The 16554-nt window shown below is 50.1% G+C and overlaps 1 protein-coding gene across 1 annotated transcript in view; it reads left to right on the top strand.

The window, feature by feature from the left end:
* The window catches only part of PPFIA1 (PPFI scaffold protein A1), an 85878-nt gene that overhangs the window by 23538 nt on the left and 45786 nt on the right, over positions 1-16554 (top strand). The window contains exons 3-7 of the mRNA XM_028118235.2: positions 13480-13581; positions 13933-14097; positions 14735-14809; positions 15170-15271; positions 15438-15659. Of these exons, the coding sequence (XP_027974036.1) occupies positions 13480-13581; positions 13933-14097; positions 14735-14809; positions 15170-15271; positions 15438-15659 (666 nt within the window). The remainder of the gene's footprint in view (positions 1-13479; positions 13582-13932; positions 14098-14734; positions 14810-15169; positions 15272-15437; positions 15660-16554) is intronic.

Raw genomic sequence — 16554 nt, 5'->3', positions numbered from 1 at the left:
GGAGCGAGTGGGAGGGAGCAGGTCAGGGGCTCCCCGATCAGGCAGGTGGAAGGAGTACTGAAACGGGCCTGGGACCAGCAAAGCTGAGGACGTCGCTGTGGTCTCAGCCAGAGCTCTCGCAGCGGCGTGACGGGGGCGGAAGCCGAGGTGCAGGGACTGGGAAGAGAGCAAGAGAAAGAGTCGGCGACTTCAGGGGAAAGCTGTGTGTCCCCGTGGTCTGTGAGCATCATGCTCGAGTCCTGTAGTTTTGCCATGTTTAGGAAGAAGAACAAGGAAGGGAGAATTAGTATTTTTTTTTAAATACAAAGAAAATGCATACTTAAAATTGAATTAAAAAGGAGTACAAATTGAAAGTCTCATTTCCAGCCCCCTTTCCCAGCCACAGTGGGTAACCTTCATCAGGTGGGTGTCCATCTGTATTTTGTCTTTTATACACATATAGAAAATACTAATATGTGTTTGCTTTTACCCAAATTGAGATCACCTTGAAATACCGTTCTGCACCATGTTTTTTTGGATTCAGATTATACAGTCCTCATTATTTCATCGCTAAATACTCAGTATGAGCATAAATTTTGTCAGTATCTGTTGCTTAAAGAAACTGACAAGGAAAAACAAATTATATATTGGAATTTTTTAACTTCTTATGAATTTTATTTTGATGCTTGCAAATACTAGTCAGTGTTTGAAAACCCAGTGCCACTGCATCCATAGTGGCTCCAAGTAAGTCTCGTGAGCCCGTGGCCCCATTCTACAAAGGTGTGAAGTTTGCCATTTTCTCTCTCGGTGTCCCCCGCCCTTTTCATATCCATAGATAGGTAGCTGCACATAACCTTTCTTTAAAAAAAAAAAAAAAGATTATTTATTTTAGAGAAAGTGAGCAAGAGAAGGGGCAGAGGGAGAGAGGGAGAAGCAGACTCCCCGCTGAGCGCAGAGCCTGTTGTGGAGCTGGATCTCGTGACCCTGGGATCATGACCGGAGCCGAAATCGAGAGTTGGACACTCAACCAACTGAGCCACCCAGGCGCCCTTATACATGACCTTTCTGAGCATACCCTTAATCAAGACACTGGGGCTTCAGAACTTATGATTTGCTCATTCATTTTGGTATATAAACTTCCAGTTTTCTTTTCAAAATTTGGCATGCTTTTAAGCCTCAGGCTGAGGCAGATAGCTTCTACTGACAAAATAATCTAAGCCTGTTCAGCGAGTCAGTTTTTCAGGTGTTCCTTTCTGTTTGCTAAATTAGAGCGCGTTTCTGTCTGTTGCACTCTGTGTCCCTACATAGAGAGGACATATATTATCTGCCTTCTGTGAAACTTTATTCTTGTTTCAGCAGGTTAGCAAAATAGTGAAAAGTCATTAAGAAATAAAATGGAGCCAGTGATGGAGAATGAAACCAAAGGCTGTGGAAAAGTAACTCAGGGTGACCAGGGAAACAGGGCAGGAGAAGGGAGGGGTCAGGACCTGGCGGGGGGGGGGGTGGCGGGGTGAGGCACCACCGCTGCTTTCCACCCAGAGTCCTCCTACTGGAACCACTGTGTTTGTCACTTTGGGAGCTGAGTGTCGAATCTGAGCCATGGGACTTAATTTAAAATTGGCCTGAGTGTGGATTTTGATCAGTAGTGTCGGTTTGTATGATCTGAACCTGTTACCCAGGTCTGAGCCTCTTGTCCAGAAATGACAAATATCAACATTTTCAAGCACTGTGTGAAATCAAGTTCTTAAACTGATTTTGATGGTTAAATGTTGCTTTTCTTGTCCTCAGTCCTAGGAATGTCAAACAGGAACACGAACCTGCTTTGCTCAGACTTATAGTTTATTAAAATGAGAATATTCCAGGGATTGTCATTATCTATTCAGTTTCAAAAAATACTTCAAACTTGGATTACAGTAAATAGAATGTCACTAGTAGTAGGTTTGGCTTACTGTGTTTCTTAAATAAACATTTTTTCTAAAGAGGAGAAAGTGTACTTCTGCCAGGCCCATCAGTGCTGACCAGGTTGGTCACTCATGGCTCGTGTTGAGGGCTGGTTCCGCTGCATTTGGTTTTCTCCGCAGCAAGAATACAAACACAGTGCACATGTGAACATGCTTTTGGAATCTTAAACTTTGGAATTTCCTGTCGAATGTTTATCTGAACTCCTAAGTTTAAATTTGTTTGATACTTTTTCACTTGAATTCTTTTGTCCAAAGAGAAAGGTTTTTCTTTGAGTAAGCATAATTGTCAAATTTTAGAAATTCGTTTTCTGCCGTAGCCAAAACAGTGTATCATAGAATGGTTTGGGCTGTTGAATTTATTGTAAGAAACACTTATATTTAACCAAAATGATGGGAAGTAAATATATTTTCTTCATAGGTGAACAAAGACAGTTTGGGATTTATGAAAAATGTAAGGGACTTTAGACTCAGACTTATTTTGATGATTGGAGGAGTTACAGGAAAAGTGAGCCGATGCGGGTGTGGAGTGAGGGACTTGTAGCTGAGTGTGGATGGGGCGAGGCGGTGATCCATCCGTTGCCAGGAGCCTATTGCCAAGATCCAGGAGGCTCTGCAGTGATGGGCTCCTCTTAGCTGGGGGACATGGGAGTGACCAGCTCCTCCTAACTCGGGCACGGGAATGATGGTCTTCTCTGAGCTAGGGGCTGCAGGAGTGACCAGCTCCTCTAGCCTGGGGGCATGGGAGTGATGGCCTCCTCCTGGTTGGGGGGGAACACAGGACTCACCCAGGAGGCTTTGCAGTGGTTAGCTCCTTGTGGCTAGAGCGTATTAGAATTTTGTTTTTGTTTTTGTTCTGTTTTTTTAAGATTTTATTTATTTATTTGACAGAGAGAGAGACAGCGAGAGAAGGAACAGAAGCAGGGGGAGTGGGAGAGGGAGAAGCAGGCCTCCTGTGGAGCAGGGAGCCCGATGTGGGGCTTGATCCCAGGACCCCAGGATCATGACCTGAGCCGAAGGCAGACGCTTAACGACTGAGCCACCCAGGAGCCCCGTGTATTGGAATTTTGGAGCACCATCTCACTCCTCCCAAGTGTTTGGTGTCTGCTTGTTATGTTTTGACTAGGTATTTCATTCAAAGCCAGTGAGATTTGTTCATAATAGAAGGACTTATTTTTAAAACACTGATATTCGACCCTCCTGGACCCACAGTGCAGGACCCCACCAGGGTGTCTGTGTTGTGGCCCTCTGCCCTTCTCATGGCCCCCCATCTCCCTCCCCTGCCTGAAATCCCACCACAGCCCGGCCAGCCGCTCGCTGCTTTCACTTCATTGTCTTCAGCGGGCAGGACTTCGGTGCCTTCTCCGCACACATTCCTGGCCAGTGACCCCGGGCCCCTCTCCCCCAGGCAGCTCTCACTCCCCCTCCCCAGAGTTCCTTGCCCGTCCTGTCTGCATTCCACTTCCAGTGGGCCTAGGAGAAATCCAGGGAGGACTCCCATAAATTCCCATACACATCTCCCGATCGGGCTGGGTGTGTGCCCCTGCATTGGGCAGCCCTTTCCGTCCCCGTGGAGGAGCCGTGCGCTCCCAGGACAGGCTGCCCGCTGCACTGCCCTGGTGCTCTGCTCTCAGCTGCTCAGAGTGGCCACTCGGCCAGTCCCCCCTCCCCTGTGTTCTCACCACAGAAGGCCTTTCTCTACCCCGGCTCTTCCTCCTTCTGCCCTCTTTCTCCGCGCCCCCCCCCCCCATGGCTTTGCTGCCCCTCCTCCCATGTTCTGCTGACCTCCGTGCCCTCAGGCCTCCAGGCCCGCTGCTGCTCCGGAACCGCCGTGCCCACGGCCCCCACTGCCCTCCGCCTCGGCGGCCCGCCTCTCGGTGATCCGTCAGCTGACTCATCTGCCAGCATCCGCCGACCCGGGTGACTGTCCTCCTGGAAGCATTTGACCCCTGAGATGGCCCCTTCCTGGTTTCCTCCTGCTTGCTAACCGCTCCCACTCTGTCCCTCATTTCCCGACTGTTCGGTGGTGTCAGGCACCTGCTTGACTCTCGCCTCTTATCTGCACTCAGTGCCTTCTGATTTGCCTATAGTGAGATTGCTCTCCCACTTCTGCCGATGTTCCCAAGAGCTCCGGGCTGGGAGCCGCGCTATCTACTTGATCCTGCCCCTGACTGTCTTATAATACCCCACATGGAGCACGCCCCAGACCCGACTGCTCCATCTCCTCTCCAGACGGGCCCTGCCCAGAGGCCTGTCTTCTCAGGAAGTGCTGACTGTCCCTTCGCTTGCTCCGGCCAGAACTCTTGGAGTCCTCCTGGGCCTTGCGCTCTCTCGGATCCGTCAGCAGGTTCTCCTGTACCCGCTGTCCAGAAGCCACCCGCCTCCTGCACCCCAGCCTGCCTGCATTATGGCAGTGCCTGATGGGTCTCTCCACTTTGGCCCCGCCTCCGTACAGGGGATCCTTTAAAACTGATGAGGGGCACAGCAAGTGGCATGTTGGTTACTTGTGTTCCGTTTTGAAAACTGTCTGTTGACCTCCAGCTCTCCAACACGGGTCTTGGTTCAGACCTTCATTTCTCCCGGGGTTGTGACAGTCCTCCATCTGCGGGCCCACGGCTGGCTTCTCACTGTTCACCTCTTCCTCCGCCCCGCTCTGGCACTGCTCCCGGGGCCTTCTCTTTTGATTCCACAAACTCTTCTGAGCACGCATGCCCCTGTGTCGAGCAGCGCCTGCGCTCCATTTTCAGGGCCCTCAAAGTCTGTAGATGCACAGCTCCCAGAACCTTGGGGATGAAATCCAGGTTCCTCACTGTGGCGCGCGGGGGCCTTCCATCTGGCCTCTGCCCACTCCCAGCCTCCCTTACCCCTTCCTGCACACTGCCCGGGCCACAGCCCACTGACCCCGTCCTCCGCTACCAGACGCCTTTGTGCTTCTGTGAAGGGGCTCTCACCTACCAGAGAGCTGGTTCCTGTTCTGAATTCAACTGCGGCGCCCTCTCCTTTGGCAGACCTTTGGAGCCGCATGTCTGCCTCCCACCATAGATGACCTCCATGCCGCTCCCATGGTAGCCTGGGCGTTTCTCACTTGGAGCACTGACCACACTGGGGTCATTGCTAGCTTATCTGTCTGTCCTGCAGCAGCACCCTGAGGAGGGGCCAGGCTCTCCTGTCTGGTGTTCAGCTAGAGTGGGCGTGCAACCATCTCTGGAATGAACTGTGGCTTCCAGTCAGGATGGCAGCATAAATTCACTCTTTGACATAGCTCATCTCCAAACAGCAGTGCAAAGGTAAAATTTAAATAGAGAAACAAATAAACCCAAATACATAGCCAGGCCCCCACAAGAGAAAAATCCCTTTCGTACAGGAACAGACTAGAAACCCAGTGTGGTAAGCATGAGTTGGCCAGATTCCCTGGCCTGCCGCGCTCCAAGCACCAAGCATGCAGGGGCAGCAGGAAACTTGGCTCCTGCAGGTTGGGGTAACAGGGACTGATGTGTCCAGAGGAATTAGAACTAAAATCAGACTCACTGTTTGGAGCTGGGTTTAGATAAGGTTTAGACCTTCCCCATGTAAGGTCACTGTCTCCGGTACACTGGGGCTTTATAGGAAGTTGTGGGCCTCAGGAGAGTAGGAAGCGATTCCTGGGCTGGGCCACACTGTCCATTGACTCTCTCACAGGATCCCCACTGTCCATAAGGAACAGGCAGCAGGAACCCTCAGTCACTGTGGAAACCGAGTTCTGGCCTGAGGCCTTGGGATGCTTGGAGGGGCAGTTGCTGGACACAGGGCAGGGAGGGAAATGCCAGCAAGAGGACCTGCTCAGGCTGAGCTGGAAACCAGATCCTCCGGCTCCCAGAGTCAGCATCTACGGAAGTATGCGTTTACTCCATCTGCAGTCCAGCAAAACTGTCAAAATAAGTCTGCTTAAATGCTTAACCAGATAAATGAACATCCCTGAAGAGAAACAGGAAATGATAAAACAGAAACAGAAGTGAAACAAGGGAAGGGAGGGCATGGCAGAAAACCATCTAAAATCTAATACGTGAAGAAGGTATTGGCTAGCACGATACACTTTGGGCCGGACATAATCAGAGACCGAATTAGTGAATTGACCCAGATTGCTGCACCAGGGGACAAAGCGACCAAATAAAATCCGTGGCCCCGGCCTGGCGAGCCTGCAGCCAGCCCCCCCTTGGACTTTCCCACCGCGTGAATGATCGCGGATCTCACTGAGGCTAGTTTGGGTCAGGTTCTCTTTCACCTACAACACAAACAGTATTTTCTGATACAAGATCTCGATGATTAGATGCAAATCTCTCAACGTTAGGCATTGAATGACCTGATGGTCAGCTAGTTATTTACTGGAGGAGATGAAAATCAAAGTATTTGGCCTAATTAACTTTGGCACATAGGAAAGAAATCTCTGCAGCTCATGAAAGAGCGGGACCCGATGGGAGAATAGGGCCCCCCTCCCCACTGCTTCCCCACCGCTTCCGTGCTGCAGGCCCTCCCCCCAGCACTCCCTGCTGGGTCTCTGAGACGGCCCAGCACTCGGCCCAGCACTTGACACAACCTTTGTCAGGTTTGAGGACACGTTTGGATTATTCTCATATAGTTTTACTGTCCTTTCTTGGTGTTTGTGGCTCTGCCTTGAAATACTGAAGTCGAGTTGTCTGTGATCTATCACAGAAGCAGCCTTGTCTGCAAAGAGCAGTGTTGTGTGTGTGTGTGTGCGCGTGCGCGCGCATGTCAGGGAATCGTGAAATATATGCAGCCTTGTCTGCAAAGAGCAGTGTGTGCGTGTGTGTTTGTGCGTGTCAGGGAATCGTGGTGAAATATATATAAAATTTAACATTGCAACCAGTTGATTGAATAGCTGGATGATTTCACTGAAGGCCCCCTTGCCCCTAGCCTGGTCCCCTTGGGTGACCACACTCAGCTGCAAGACCCCCTCTTGTTGCAAGCCAGTTGCTCTGTTGTTTTCAACAGTGCTCTGGGGTATAAATGTCTCTACAAACTAAACCGATCAAATTCTGCCTCCTTCCTAGGAATTGTACCTGAAGTAGGTGTTTGGTGTGTGTCCTAATCCTGGGAGGGCTCCTCCTGTGGCTGTCACCTCCTCCTCTTTCCTGCACACGCACCAGCCTGTCGTCTAGGCTGCTCTCTGCCCACTTGACGTTCAGTACGACCCCTCTGCTCTCCAGAGCACCTGGGTTTAAACTGGCCTGTGAAGCCCATTTCCTTTGGGAAGAGATGGGGAGCTATCTCTTTTGCTACCCTCCCCGCCCCAAATCTCTGCACCAGGCCTAGGGACAGAGGCAGCCTTGTCTGAACGACACCCCTGCTCCAGGAACTGAGCAATTTGGGGAGGGCGGGCAGGAGCCCGGGGCCTGGGGTCCTCTCCACCCATGCAACCACCATCTCCGAGACCAAGAGCAAAGATGACCAGGACTCAGGCTTCTCAGCCTGCCCCTTCAACCCAGGGTTCCAGCCTCCGTTCCCTGAGTGGGATTGGGCAGAACTAGGGAGCCCCTGCCTTTCCAGCACTCATGCCCGGGATGTGGCCTCTGTACGAGACAGGCAGCTGGGGCATGATGAGAAGAAACACTGAAAGCCCTTGGGCTTGGGGGCTGGGGGACATGGGAGCCCCTGCTCTTGTTCTTGGCATGGGGGGTGGTGAGGGAACCGCATGCTCTTGTTCCTGGGGGGGTGAGGGAGCCCTGTGCTCTTGTTCCTGGGGGGGTGAGGGAACCCCGTGCTCTTGTTCTGGGGGGGTGAGGGAGCCCCGTGCTCTTGTTCTGGGGGGTTGAGGAAACCCTGTGCTCTTGTTCTGGGGGGGTGAGGGAGCCCCATGCTCTTATTCCTTGGGGGGGTGTGGGAACCCCGTGCTCTTGTTCTTGGGGGTGAGGGAACCCCATGCTCTTCTTCTGGGGGCTGAGGGAGCCCCATGCTCTTGTTCCTGGGGGGGTGAGGGAACCCTGTGCTCTTGTTCTGGGGTGGTGAGGGAACCCTGTGTTCTTGGCTACAGCCTCTGGAGGGGAATCTCCACCTCCCTGAGCTGGGAGGAAGGGGGGGTCAGTTTGGGTTCAAATATTGTAGACTTGCCTTTCTTACTGAATCTTTGTAGATTTTTTTGAATAGATGTTTGTTCATTTGTTGTGTGCCACCGGATGGTTTTGGAGGCTTTGAATAGTTGTTTTTATGTAGGTGTGTAGGGCTTTTCATGCTGTGAAGCTGGAAGCTGATCACCCACAATTGTGGGTTTTTGAAGAAGAAACTCTGATTTAGGAGGTAGATTAGATAAAATGACTGTTAGCTTATTATACCCATGAAAGTGCTCAGTCTCTGTAAATTACCTGCCTCCCCACCCCCTCCGGTTTGTCCCCCTGAAATAACCCCATCCAAGAGAAAATACTGCAATTTTACTCTTTTCTGTTGTTGATTTTAACAATACTGCCGGTTCTTTTCATTTCCCATGCATGAGTACAGTTGACCCTTGAACAACTTGGGGTTAGGGGTGCGACCTGCCCACAGTCAAACATCTGAGTCTAACTTTGGGCTCCCCCAAACTGAACTACTGAGACCCTCCTGTTGGCCTTCCTGGTAGCACGAGCACTCGGTTAACACTTATATTCTGTGCTGTATGTATTATATACTGTATTCTTAGAGCAAAGTACGCTAGAGAAAAAATTTTAAGAAAATTACAAGGAAAATACAGTGACAGCACTGAGCTGCATCGATGGCTAAGTGTGTCGTCCGTTTACAAGATGACTTGTCAGTGCCTGCAGCAGCACTCTCTTCTGCAACACGCAGATGTTACACTATTACTAACACCAGACATCAGAAATGAGAAGATAATGTGAAAGGTTCCTCTTTATTTACAGGTCTAACAATTCATGTGTTACTACGTGTGATTGCTTTATGGTGACCTAGTGTCATCAGTACGATTACTTCAGCATAGCCTTGCCTGTCCACTAATGAATGAATTGTTATAAAACTTTTATAGCCTACAGTATTACAGACATACTCATAATGTAGTCTACATTAAAAAACAATTGTGATAATAGGTTGATACACATTTTCTCCAATGATGAGAGAAGCATTCTGTGAGGTAATGTAATTCTTTGAAAGCAAAGTTATAAAACAACTGGCACATGATTAATTTTATGTTAAATCTCACTCACCTTGTCCCTGCACACTTACTGGATTTGCACACACAGCAGGTAAGTGTACGTACGCCATGATGGTTCTCTACTGTCCATCGGGTAGAGGCGGGTCATCGTAAAGGTCGTCCTCCTTGTGGCCTTCCCATGGAGGAGGCTGGGGGGGGGAGGCAGTGGGGGTGAGTGAAAATGCTGGGGCAGCATGAAAAGCCCTACACACCTACATAAAAACAACTCTTCAAAGCCTCCAAAACCATCCGGTGGCACCCTTGCTGTCCCAGGGGAGGCAGGCACACCTGGTGTCACTTTGTGGAAGTACATTTCTGTCTGACATTTTGCCTCTTCCTTTGTCTACAAATGTCTGTATATGCCTTGCCGGTACTCCCACCACGAGCTTTAGCTCCGGTGCCCGCACCACGGACGGGTCCATGTGGTACAAGAAGTCAAGCGCAGTCTTGAACAAGCGGAGCCCTCTCCAGGGTGCCTGATGTCACTGTGTTTTCTGGCACAGCGTCTTCTGAGTCTCCTTCCTCACCCCCCGGCGCTGGTCCGGAAGCTCTCCTCTGTCACGTCGTCCTCTGTTAACTCTGTGGGTGGCGTCTGTGAGCCCTTGAATTTCTCCAAGGTCCACATCTCAAAACCCTCCATCCCCTAGCTTTTTTGCCATGTCCACAATCTCTTTTATGATTTCCCGCATCGGCTGTGTTGTAAATCCTGTGAGATCATGCCCAGCATGTGGGCCGTTTTCTCCAGCAGGAATTTATTGTTTGGGGCTTGATGGCTTTCACGACATTTTCTGTCACATCAGCAGCATCTCCGGTGGTGTAATCCTTCCAGACTTCCAAGGTGTTCTCTCTGTTGTGATTTGCTTTCATAGTGTTGACCGTCCTTTTCATAAAGGATCGTGTGTAATGAGCCTTGCGGGTCCTCATGGCCCCCGACCCACAGGCTGCATTAGAGACATTGTGCTCCAGGGCACATGGGCCACTTGGACACGTTCGATGTCGAGCTCGTGGGGTTCTGGGTGGCCAGGATATTGTCCCATATCAGAAGAACGTTAAAGGGCACTCCCTTACTGTCAGGGTACCTCCCAGGGTGAGGGACAAAGCATCAGTGGAACTGATCCTGAGAAAAGGTTCTGGTTATCCAGGTCTTCTTGTTGCACAAACAGAGGACTGGCTGCCGGTGTCTGTGTCTCCCCATTAAGCCCCCCAGGGTTAGCTTCATAGATATGGCCGGCCTGATCACAGACTGCCTCCGCACACGTGCTAGCTCACTCACCCCTTCCTGCCTTCCTCACGAATAAATGTCCCCCCAAAAGAGGGCACTTCCATGTGCATGAAAAACCTGTGCAGGCGGACGTCCTGTCCTCGGTGATTTTCCCTCTTCTCATCTTGTCTCTCTTCCCTTCTCGTCTCTTCTCGTCTCGTCTCTTCTCGTCTCTTCTCGTCTCTTCTCGTCTCGTCTCTTCTCGGTTGAAGTATAGTTGGCATATGCAGTGTTACGTTAGTTCCAGCGTCTTGGTGACTCTCTCCGTGGTGTCTGGGGGATCGTCTGCTTCCTCTTGATGGTGGAAGCTGCTTCTCCTGTTACCTTGACATGTGTTAGAGCCAGACCTCTTTCTGAAATTACCAAACCATCTTTTGCTGGCATTGAAATTCTCCAGCTTTAGATCCGTCACCTTCCTTTGGCTTTAAGTTGTCACGTAATGATTTCCCCTTTTGTTCGAAGATTCATACCAGAGTCTGTAGGTATACCTTCCTATAGCAGTCCTGCATCCAGAGAAAGGCTGCATCTTCAGTACGAGACAAAAAGGGATTTCACCAAAACTGCATGGTTTCTGCGTCTGCCAGTGTAGCTGCAGTGACAACTTCATAAACCACCTGGATTCTCTTCTCTTGACATGGCAGCAGCTGCAGCTGTGACCTCAGTCTGCCGTACGTGTCAGGCAGTTCACCTTGTTCTTGTGACGCCTTGACTTTTCTCTGCTTCTTGGGAGCACTCCCAGCAGCACTAGTGAGGGCACTTCATAGGAGTCCCAAGGTGTTATTCAAAGTTTATGGTGTTGCAGTAAACACAACCAAAAATATGCAAGAACCACAAGAAATCACTTTTTACTGCGATACACAATGTACTGGAGAATGGAACTGCTTACAGGAGAGGATTAGCGTCACGGTGTTTTTAGCAGATTCTTGCCGCACTTGAGCTCGCCACAGTAGCAACGGGAGGTGGCACAAAATTATCACACTTGTACAGCATGTACCACCGTTAATTTCATGCAGTTATGATTTAATACCGCATCTTCACATTTGTTTACGTTTCTCTTGGCTGCGAATGGCACCATGTATGGGACTGTTGAGTATTTGCATGTTTTATGGCAGCAAATGATAAAATAGGCTAGTACCCATATATATTTTATTCATTTATGACATGCCTTTTTCTTAAATTTTTTTAAAGATTTTATTTATTTATTTGCGATAGAGCGCGAGCAAGAGAGAGAGCAGGAGCCTGGGGAGCAGAGGGAGAGGGAGAAGCAGGCTCCCCACTGAGCAGGGAGCCCAATGCGGGGCTCGATCCCAGGACCCTGGGACCGTGACCTGAGCTGAACATAGATGCTTAACCGACTGAGCCACGCAAGTGCCCCTTTCTTAATTTTTTGACATTTCTAGGCTACTCAGTTCATCTGCCAGTTTTTTCAAATTGTTGCAGATCCAGAACGTTTTCCAGTGTGTTTATTGAAAAAAGCCAGATAGAAGTGGACCTGCACAGGGGCACCTGGGTGGCTCAGTCCGTTAAGCGTCTGCCTTTGGCTCAGGTCATGATCCCGGGGTCCTGGGATTGAGCCCCGCATTGGGCTCCCTGCTCAGCAGGAAGCCTGCTTCTCTCTCTGCCTGCTACTTCCCCTGCTTGTGCTCTCTCTCTCTCTCTCTGTCAAATAAATAAAATATTAAAAAACAAAAAAAGTTGGGGCGCCTGGGTGGCTCAGACGTTAAGCGTCTGCCTTCGGCTCAGGTCATGATCCCGGGGTCCTGGGATCGAGCCCCGCATCGAGCTCCCCGCTCCGCGGGAAGCCTGCTTCTCCCTCTCGCACTCCCCCTGCTTGTGTTCCCTCTCTCGCTGTCTCTGTCAAATAAATAAAATCTTTAAAAAAAAAAAAAAAAGTGGACCTGCACAGTTGAAGCCTGTGTTGTTCACGGGTCAGCTCTGTTTCGGTACTGTATCATGGCTCCGTAGACTTTTGTGGACCAGCCTTGTGAAGTCGGATCGCAGGGAATGCTGTACATTCCGTGGTCGAGTTCCCTTTGAGCTGCAAAGGGTTAATTTATAAATGAACTTTAGGTATGCCACTTGTTTATAAATTGATTTTCTAGAATTGCTTAAATCAACCACTTTCTGTATTTTGAATGTCAGATTGTTAAGTGAACCTTTATTTCCTCCTTTGTCCTTTAAAGAGAAAACTCTTAAAATATGGAGATTCTTTGGCCGAAGACATTACTTAGTGCAGAGGAGTTTTGCTTGTTGAAAAACTGACCGGAGAGTGTGTGTCCTCTTCCTTGGACACCCACCTCTGTGTCTCGTCCCAGGGCAGCACTCGGTGTTGCGGGAGAGCAACCCCACAGCAGGGTGGGGGGGAACCCTGGCATCACCTCAGTGACACTTCCTCTAGAAAGTTCTCTGACTACAGAAATAAATCTTCAGCTGTCCCTTTCCTCAAGAGGCCTACCAGCATTTGTGAAAAGTCTATTTTATATGGTCAATTTTGAGCCAGTTAGGGTTAACAGACCAGCTTTTGGGTGTTATCGGCCTCCTCCTGGGGCTGCTCCAAGCCCTGTGGTCTTCACAGACAGGAACTGGCTTAGGACAGGAGGCTGGGGATGAGCGGTGGCCTTCTCAGCCTAACGTTCTCCCCTCAGCAGAGGTTCTTTTTTTTTTAAAGATTTTTTTTTATTCATTTGAGACACAGAGATTCAGAGAGAGAGAGAGCATAAGCAGTGGGAGAGGCAGAGGGAGAGGGAGAAGCAGACTCCCCACTGAGCCAGGAGCCCGATGTGGGGCTTGATCCCAGGACCCTGGGATCATGACCTGAGCCGAAGGCAGACACTTAACCATCTCAGCCACCCAGGTGCCCCTCAGCAGAGGTTCTGAGTTGCATATCTGCAAGGCACCTGAAAATGTCTCTGTCCCCTTGGGTGTCAGGCCCCAAGCTCGGTAAAATACCTGGGACTCAGGCGGGTCATGAGGCGGGGGCTTGCGTGCGTGCGAGGCTCTGGGGTGGCTGGTGGGCGTGGAGGCAGGGCAGTCTGCGTGGGCTGGGGTGGGCCGCAGAAGCTAAAGACCCCCCACTGACTCCCTCCATTTTTTGTTGCCCCCTCCCCCAGGAGTTCGCGGCACTTACTAAGGAGCTCAACGTCTGCAGGGAGCAGCTCCTGGAGAGAGAGGAAGAGATCGCGGAACTGAAGGCAGAAAGAAACAACACCAGGGTCAGTAGGCGCGTCCTCGCTATTGGAATGCTGTCTGAGGGTCACCTAGGGAGCGCTGTTTCTGTCTTTAAACTCAGGCACCATCTGCTCGATCGGCTTTTAAACACCTTGTCGACATTTCCCCGTGGAGTCGACCCTGACTGATGAGCTCAGCATTCTCATCCCTTGTTTGAGTCATGATGAGAACTAATGCTATTTTAACTCTTGAGGGTGCATTTCTCTAATTTTAGACTGAATTGAAGGGATTCACATTTGGTATAGCATGTGATTGAAAGGGGTTTTTGCCCCAAATTGAGGTATGAAGTTGCAAGTGCTCTTTAAACATGGTTTTACCTTGGCCTGTCCCACCAGCTGCTGCTGGAGCATTTGGAGTGCCTCGTGTCCAGGCATGAGCGGTCCCTGCGGATGACAGTGGTGAAGCGGCAGGCTCAGTCCCCGGCGGGCGTGTCCAGCGAGGTGGAGGTGCTCAAAGCCCTGAAGTCCTTGTTTGAGCACCACAAAGCCCTGGACGAAAAGGTGCCCTGAGCCCCAGCGCTTCTTGGTGTGCACACACTGTCAGAGACACGCTTCACGTGTGTGTGTGTGTGTGTGTGTGTGTGTGTCTGCAGTTCACTTCTAATTTTCTCGAGCTCCTGTAAACACTTGTTCTGTAAGAAGACAGACTTCTGTATGGTTAAAAAGTAGTGGTTAGTGTAAATGTCTTAAGATTTATTATATTCTGTATATCGATTTGCCATTAAGAATTGGGTAATATAACTTAGGGGAAGACTTCTCTCAAATGTAAAAATTTAAAGCTGTTACAGAGCAAGTTTTTTTTTTTTTTTTTTAAAGATCCTTATTTATCTTTTTAAAAGAGGGTGCATGAGCGGGGTTGGGGGGGAGCAGCAGAGGGAGAAGGAGAAGCAGGCTCCCCGCTGAGCAGGGAGCCCGATGCAGGGCTCAATCCCAGGACCCCGGGATCATGACCTGAGTTGAAGGCAGACGCTTCACCGACTGAGCCACCCAGGCGCCCCAACAAGCCAGTTTTCTTGACATTAACATCAGTGAAAGACATTGCAGTCATTCTGTCATGTTACCTTATGAGAATGGGACCCAAGGGTGATGTACGTTAAGAAGCAGTTAAACAAATACACACCCACCCCTCTGTTTGCAGGTGAGGGAGCGGCTGCGAGTAGCACTCGAAAGGTGTAGTTTGTTAGAAGAAGAACTGGGGGCTACACACAAAGAGGTAAGCTCCGTAAATCACCAGAGGATTTGGTTAGAGGGGTTCTAACGTTTATGCCTTGTTTTTATAAGTATGAAGCCTTCAGTGCTGGCCATGAGGCGTCACTGGTCTTTCTGACCAGCGAGCCACCCTCCCCGGCCACTCCAGTGACCAGCGTGCTAGGCTCTTCCTGCCGAGTTGCATGGTCCCTTACGTTCCCATCGTCCCGTTGATAGCACCAACCTAGTTGTTGACCTGGTTGTGTTCAGGCTAGACAACGTCGCTGTGTATTCTCCCGTCCCGTGTTTACAGCTTGTAGTTGCATCTTTCCAAGAGGAGTTTCTCTTTATCTCCTCACCCTCATATTCAGTTCTTTGCTTTTAGCTAATGATTCTTAAAGAACAGAATAATCAGAAGAAAACACTAACCGACGGAGTGCTTGACATGAACCATGAAGAAGAAAATACTCCGAGCACAAATGGAAAGGCAAGTGCTTAGGCTTTCCCTCTGTCTTTCCCCGATGTCCTCTGCGCGCTCCTGAGAGTGGTGGAAGCCGACAGCCGGCATAGACCGTGGGCCTTGACTCTTTCCGGGAAGTGCTCTGTTCCCTAGCTCGGCGAACAAGGCTATTTAAGGATTTTTCCCCCACCAGAGATCTTCTGACGGTTCTTTAAGCCACGAGGAAGACCTTGCCAAAGTCATCGAGCTCCAGGAAATCATAGATAAGCAGTCGAAGGAGCAGAGCCAGATGAAGGAGCGCCTGGCCGCCCTCTCCCGTCACGTGGCGGAGCTGGAGGAGGACCTGGACACTGCCAGGAAGGACCTCATCAAGTCTGAGGAAGTGAACACAAAACTGCAGCGCGACGTTCGTGAAGTGAGTGACGGTAGACATTGCCGCGCTGTCGTCGAGCTGAATGTGGGGTGTTTGGTGGGACCCTTGTGTGTGGTCGTCTCCCCTCTGCAGAGTCTGACTGTCTGCGCTTACTCTTCGTCAGGCTCACGTTTCATTCCGGTACACGCGTCGGTATCTGTTGTGCTGCTAGTTCGCGGACAGTGACGTGGGCCTCCCCTGTCGGCTCTGCTGGGGGAGTGGTGCCGGCTGCCTTCTAGCTTTCTCACCTGGCTGCTCCCAGAAGGGTTATTTTTGAACATATATGAACAACATATATTCTTGAACGTCGGCAGTCAGACGCACAGTGAGAGTGGGGTTTGCTCACACCTGGGTCATCAGGATCGTGCTGTAAAAACGTGTAGACATATACTCATTTCTGGCAAACGTTTGTGCGTGTACAGTGATCTATGAGACTCTGATCATGTTTACAAAAACAGGTCAAGGGCAGGATACTTTCTCTGGCGCCCCCTCCTGTCACTCACTGTAAGCTGTCCTTTGTAGACCGTCGTCCCTCCCCCCGTCACCCCCCCCCTCCAGGAAGACCCTTTCACACCCTTGAGTGTGGATGCACAGGCTTACTTTCTGTGTAGTAGCTTAGTGTGGGTAATTTCATGGAAGAGTTTAAAACAAAGAAAAATATTTGCAGAAATTATGTAAGCTACTTAGTTAAATTACTCTTTGGCAAGGGTAGGAGATTCTGCAGCAGAGTTTAATATGCAGAGAATTTTGAAATTCTTTTTTTAAGACTCATCACTTTTAATATTAAGACTTTGCTGACATAAGTTCCTTAGTAAACAGGGAGGGACCTAAGATGAATCTTTAGGGTGGGGGACAGGAAGGGCAGAGCAGAAAGTTCTGGGCCCACTTTCAGTGTCAG

This window comes from Eumetopias jubatus, unplaced genomic scaffold, assembly GCF_037043125.1.
Source record: "Eumetopias jubatus isolate StellerSeaLion01/CBP00866 unplaced genomic scaffold, mEumJub1_p1.0 scaffold_13, whole genome shotgun sequence".
NCBI classification, from domain to species: domain Eukaryota; kingdom Metazoa; phylum Chordata; class Mammalia; order Carnivora; family Otariidae; genus Eumetopias; species Eumetopias jubatus.
The sequence above is the reverse complement of the archived record's forward strand: the minus strand, read 5'-3'. Positions and strand labels throughout refer to the sequence as shown.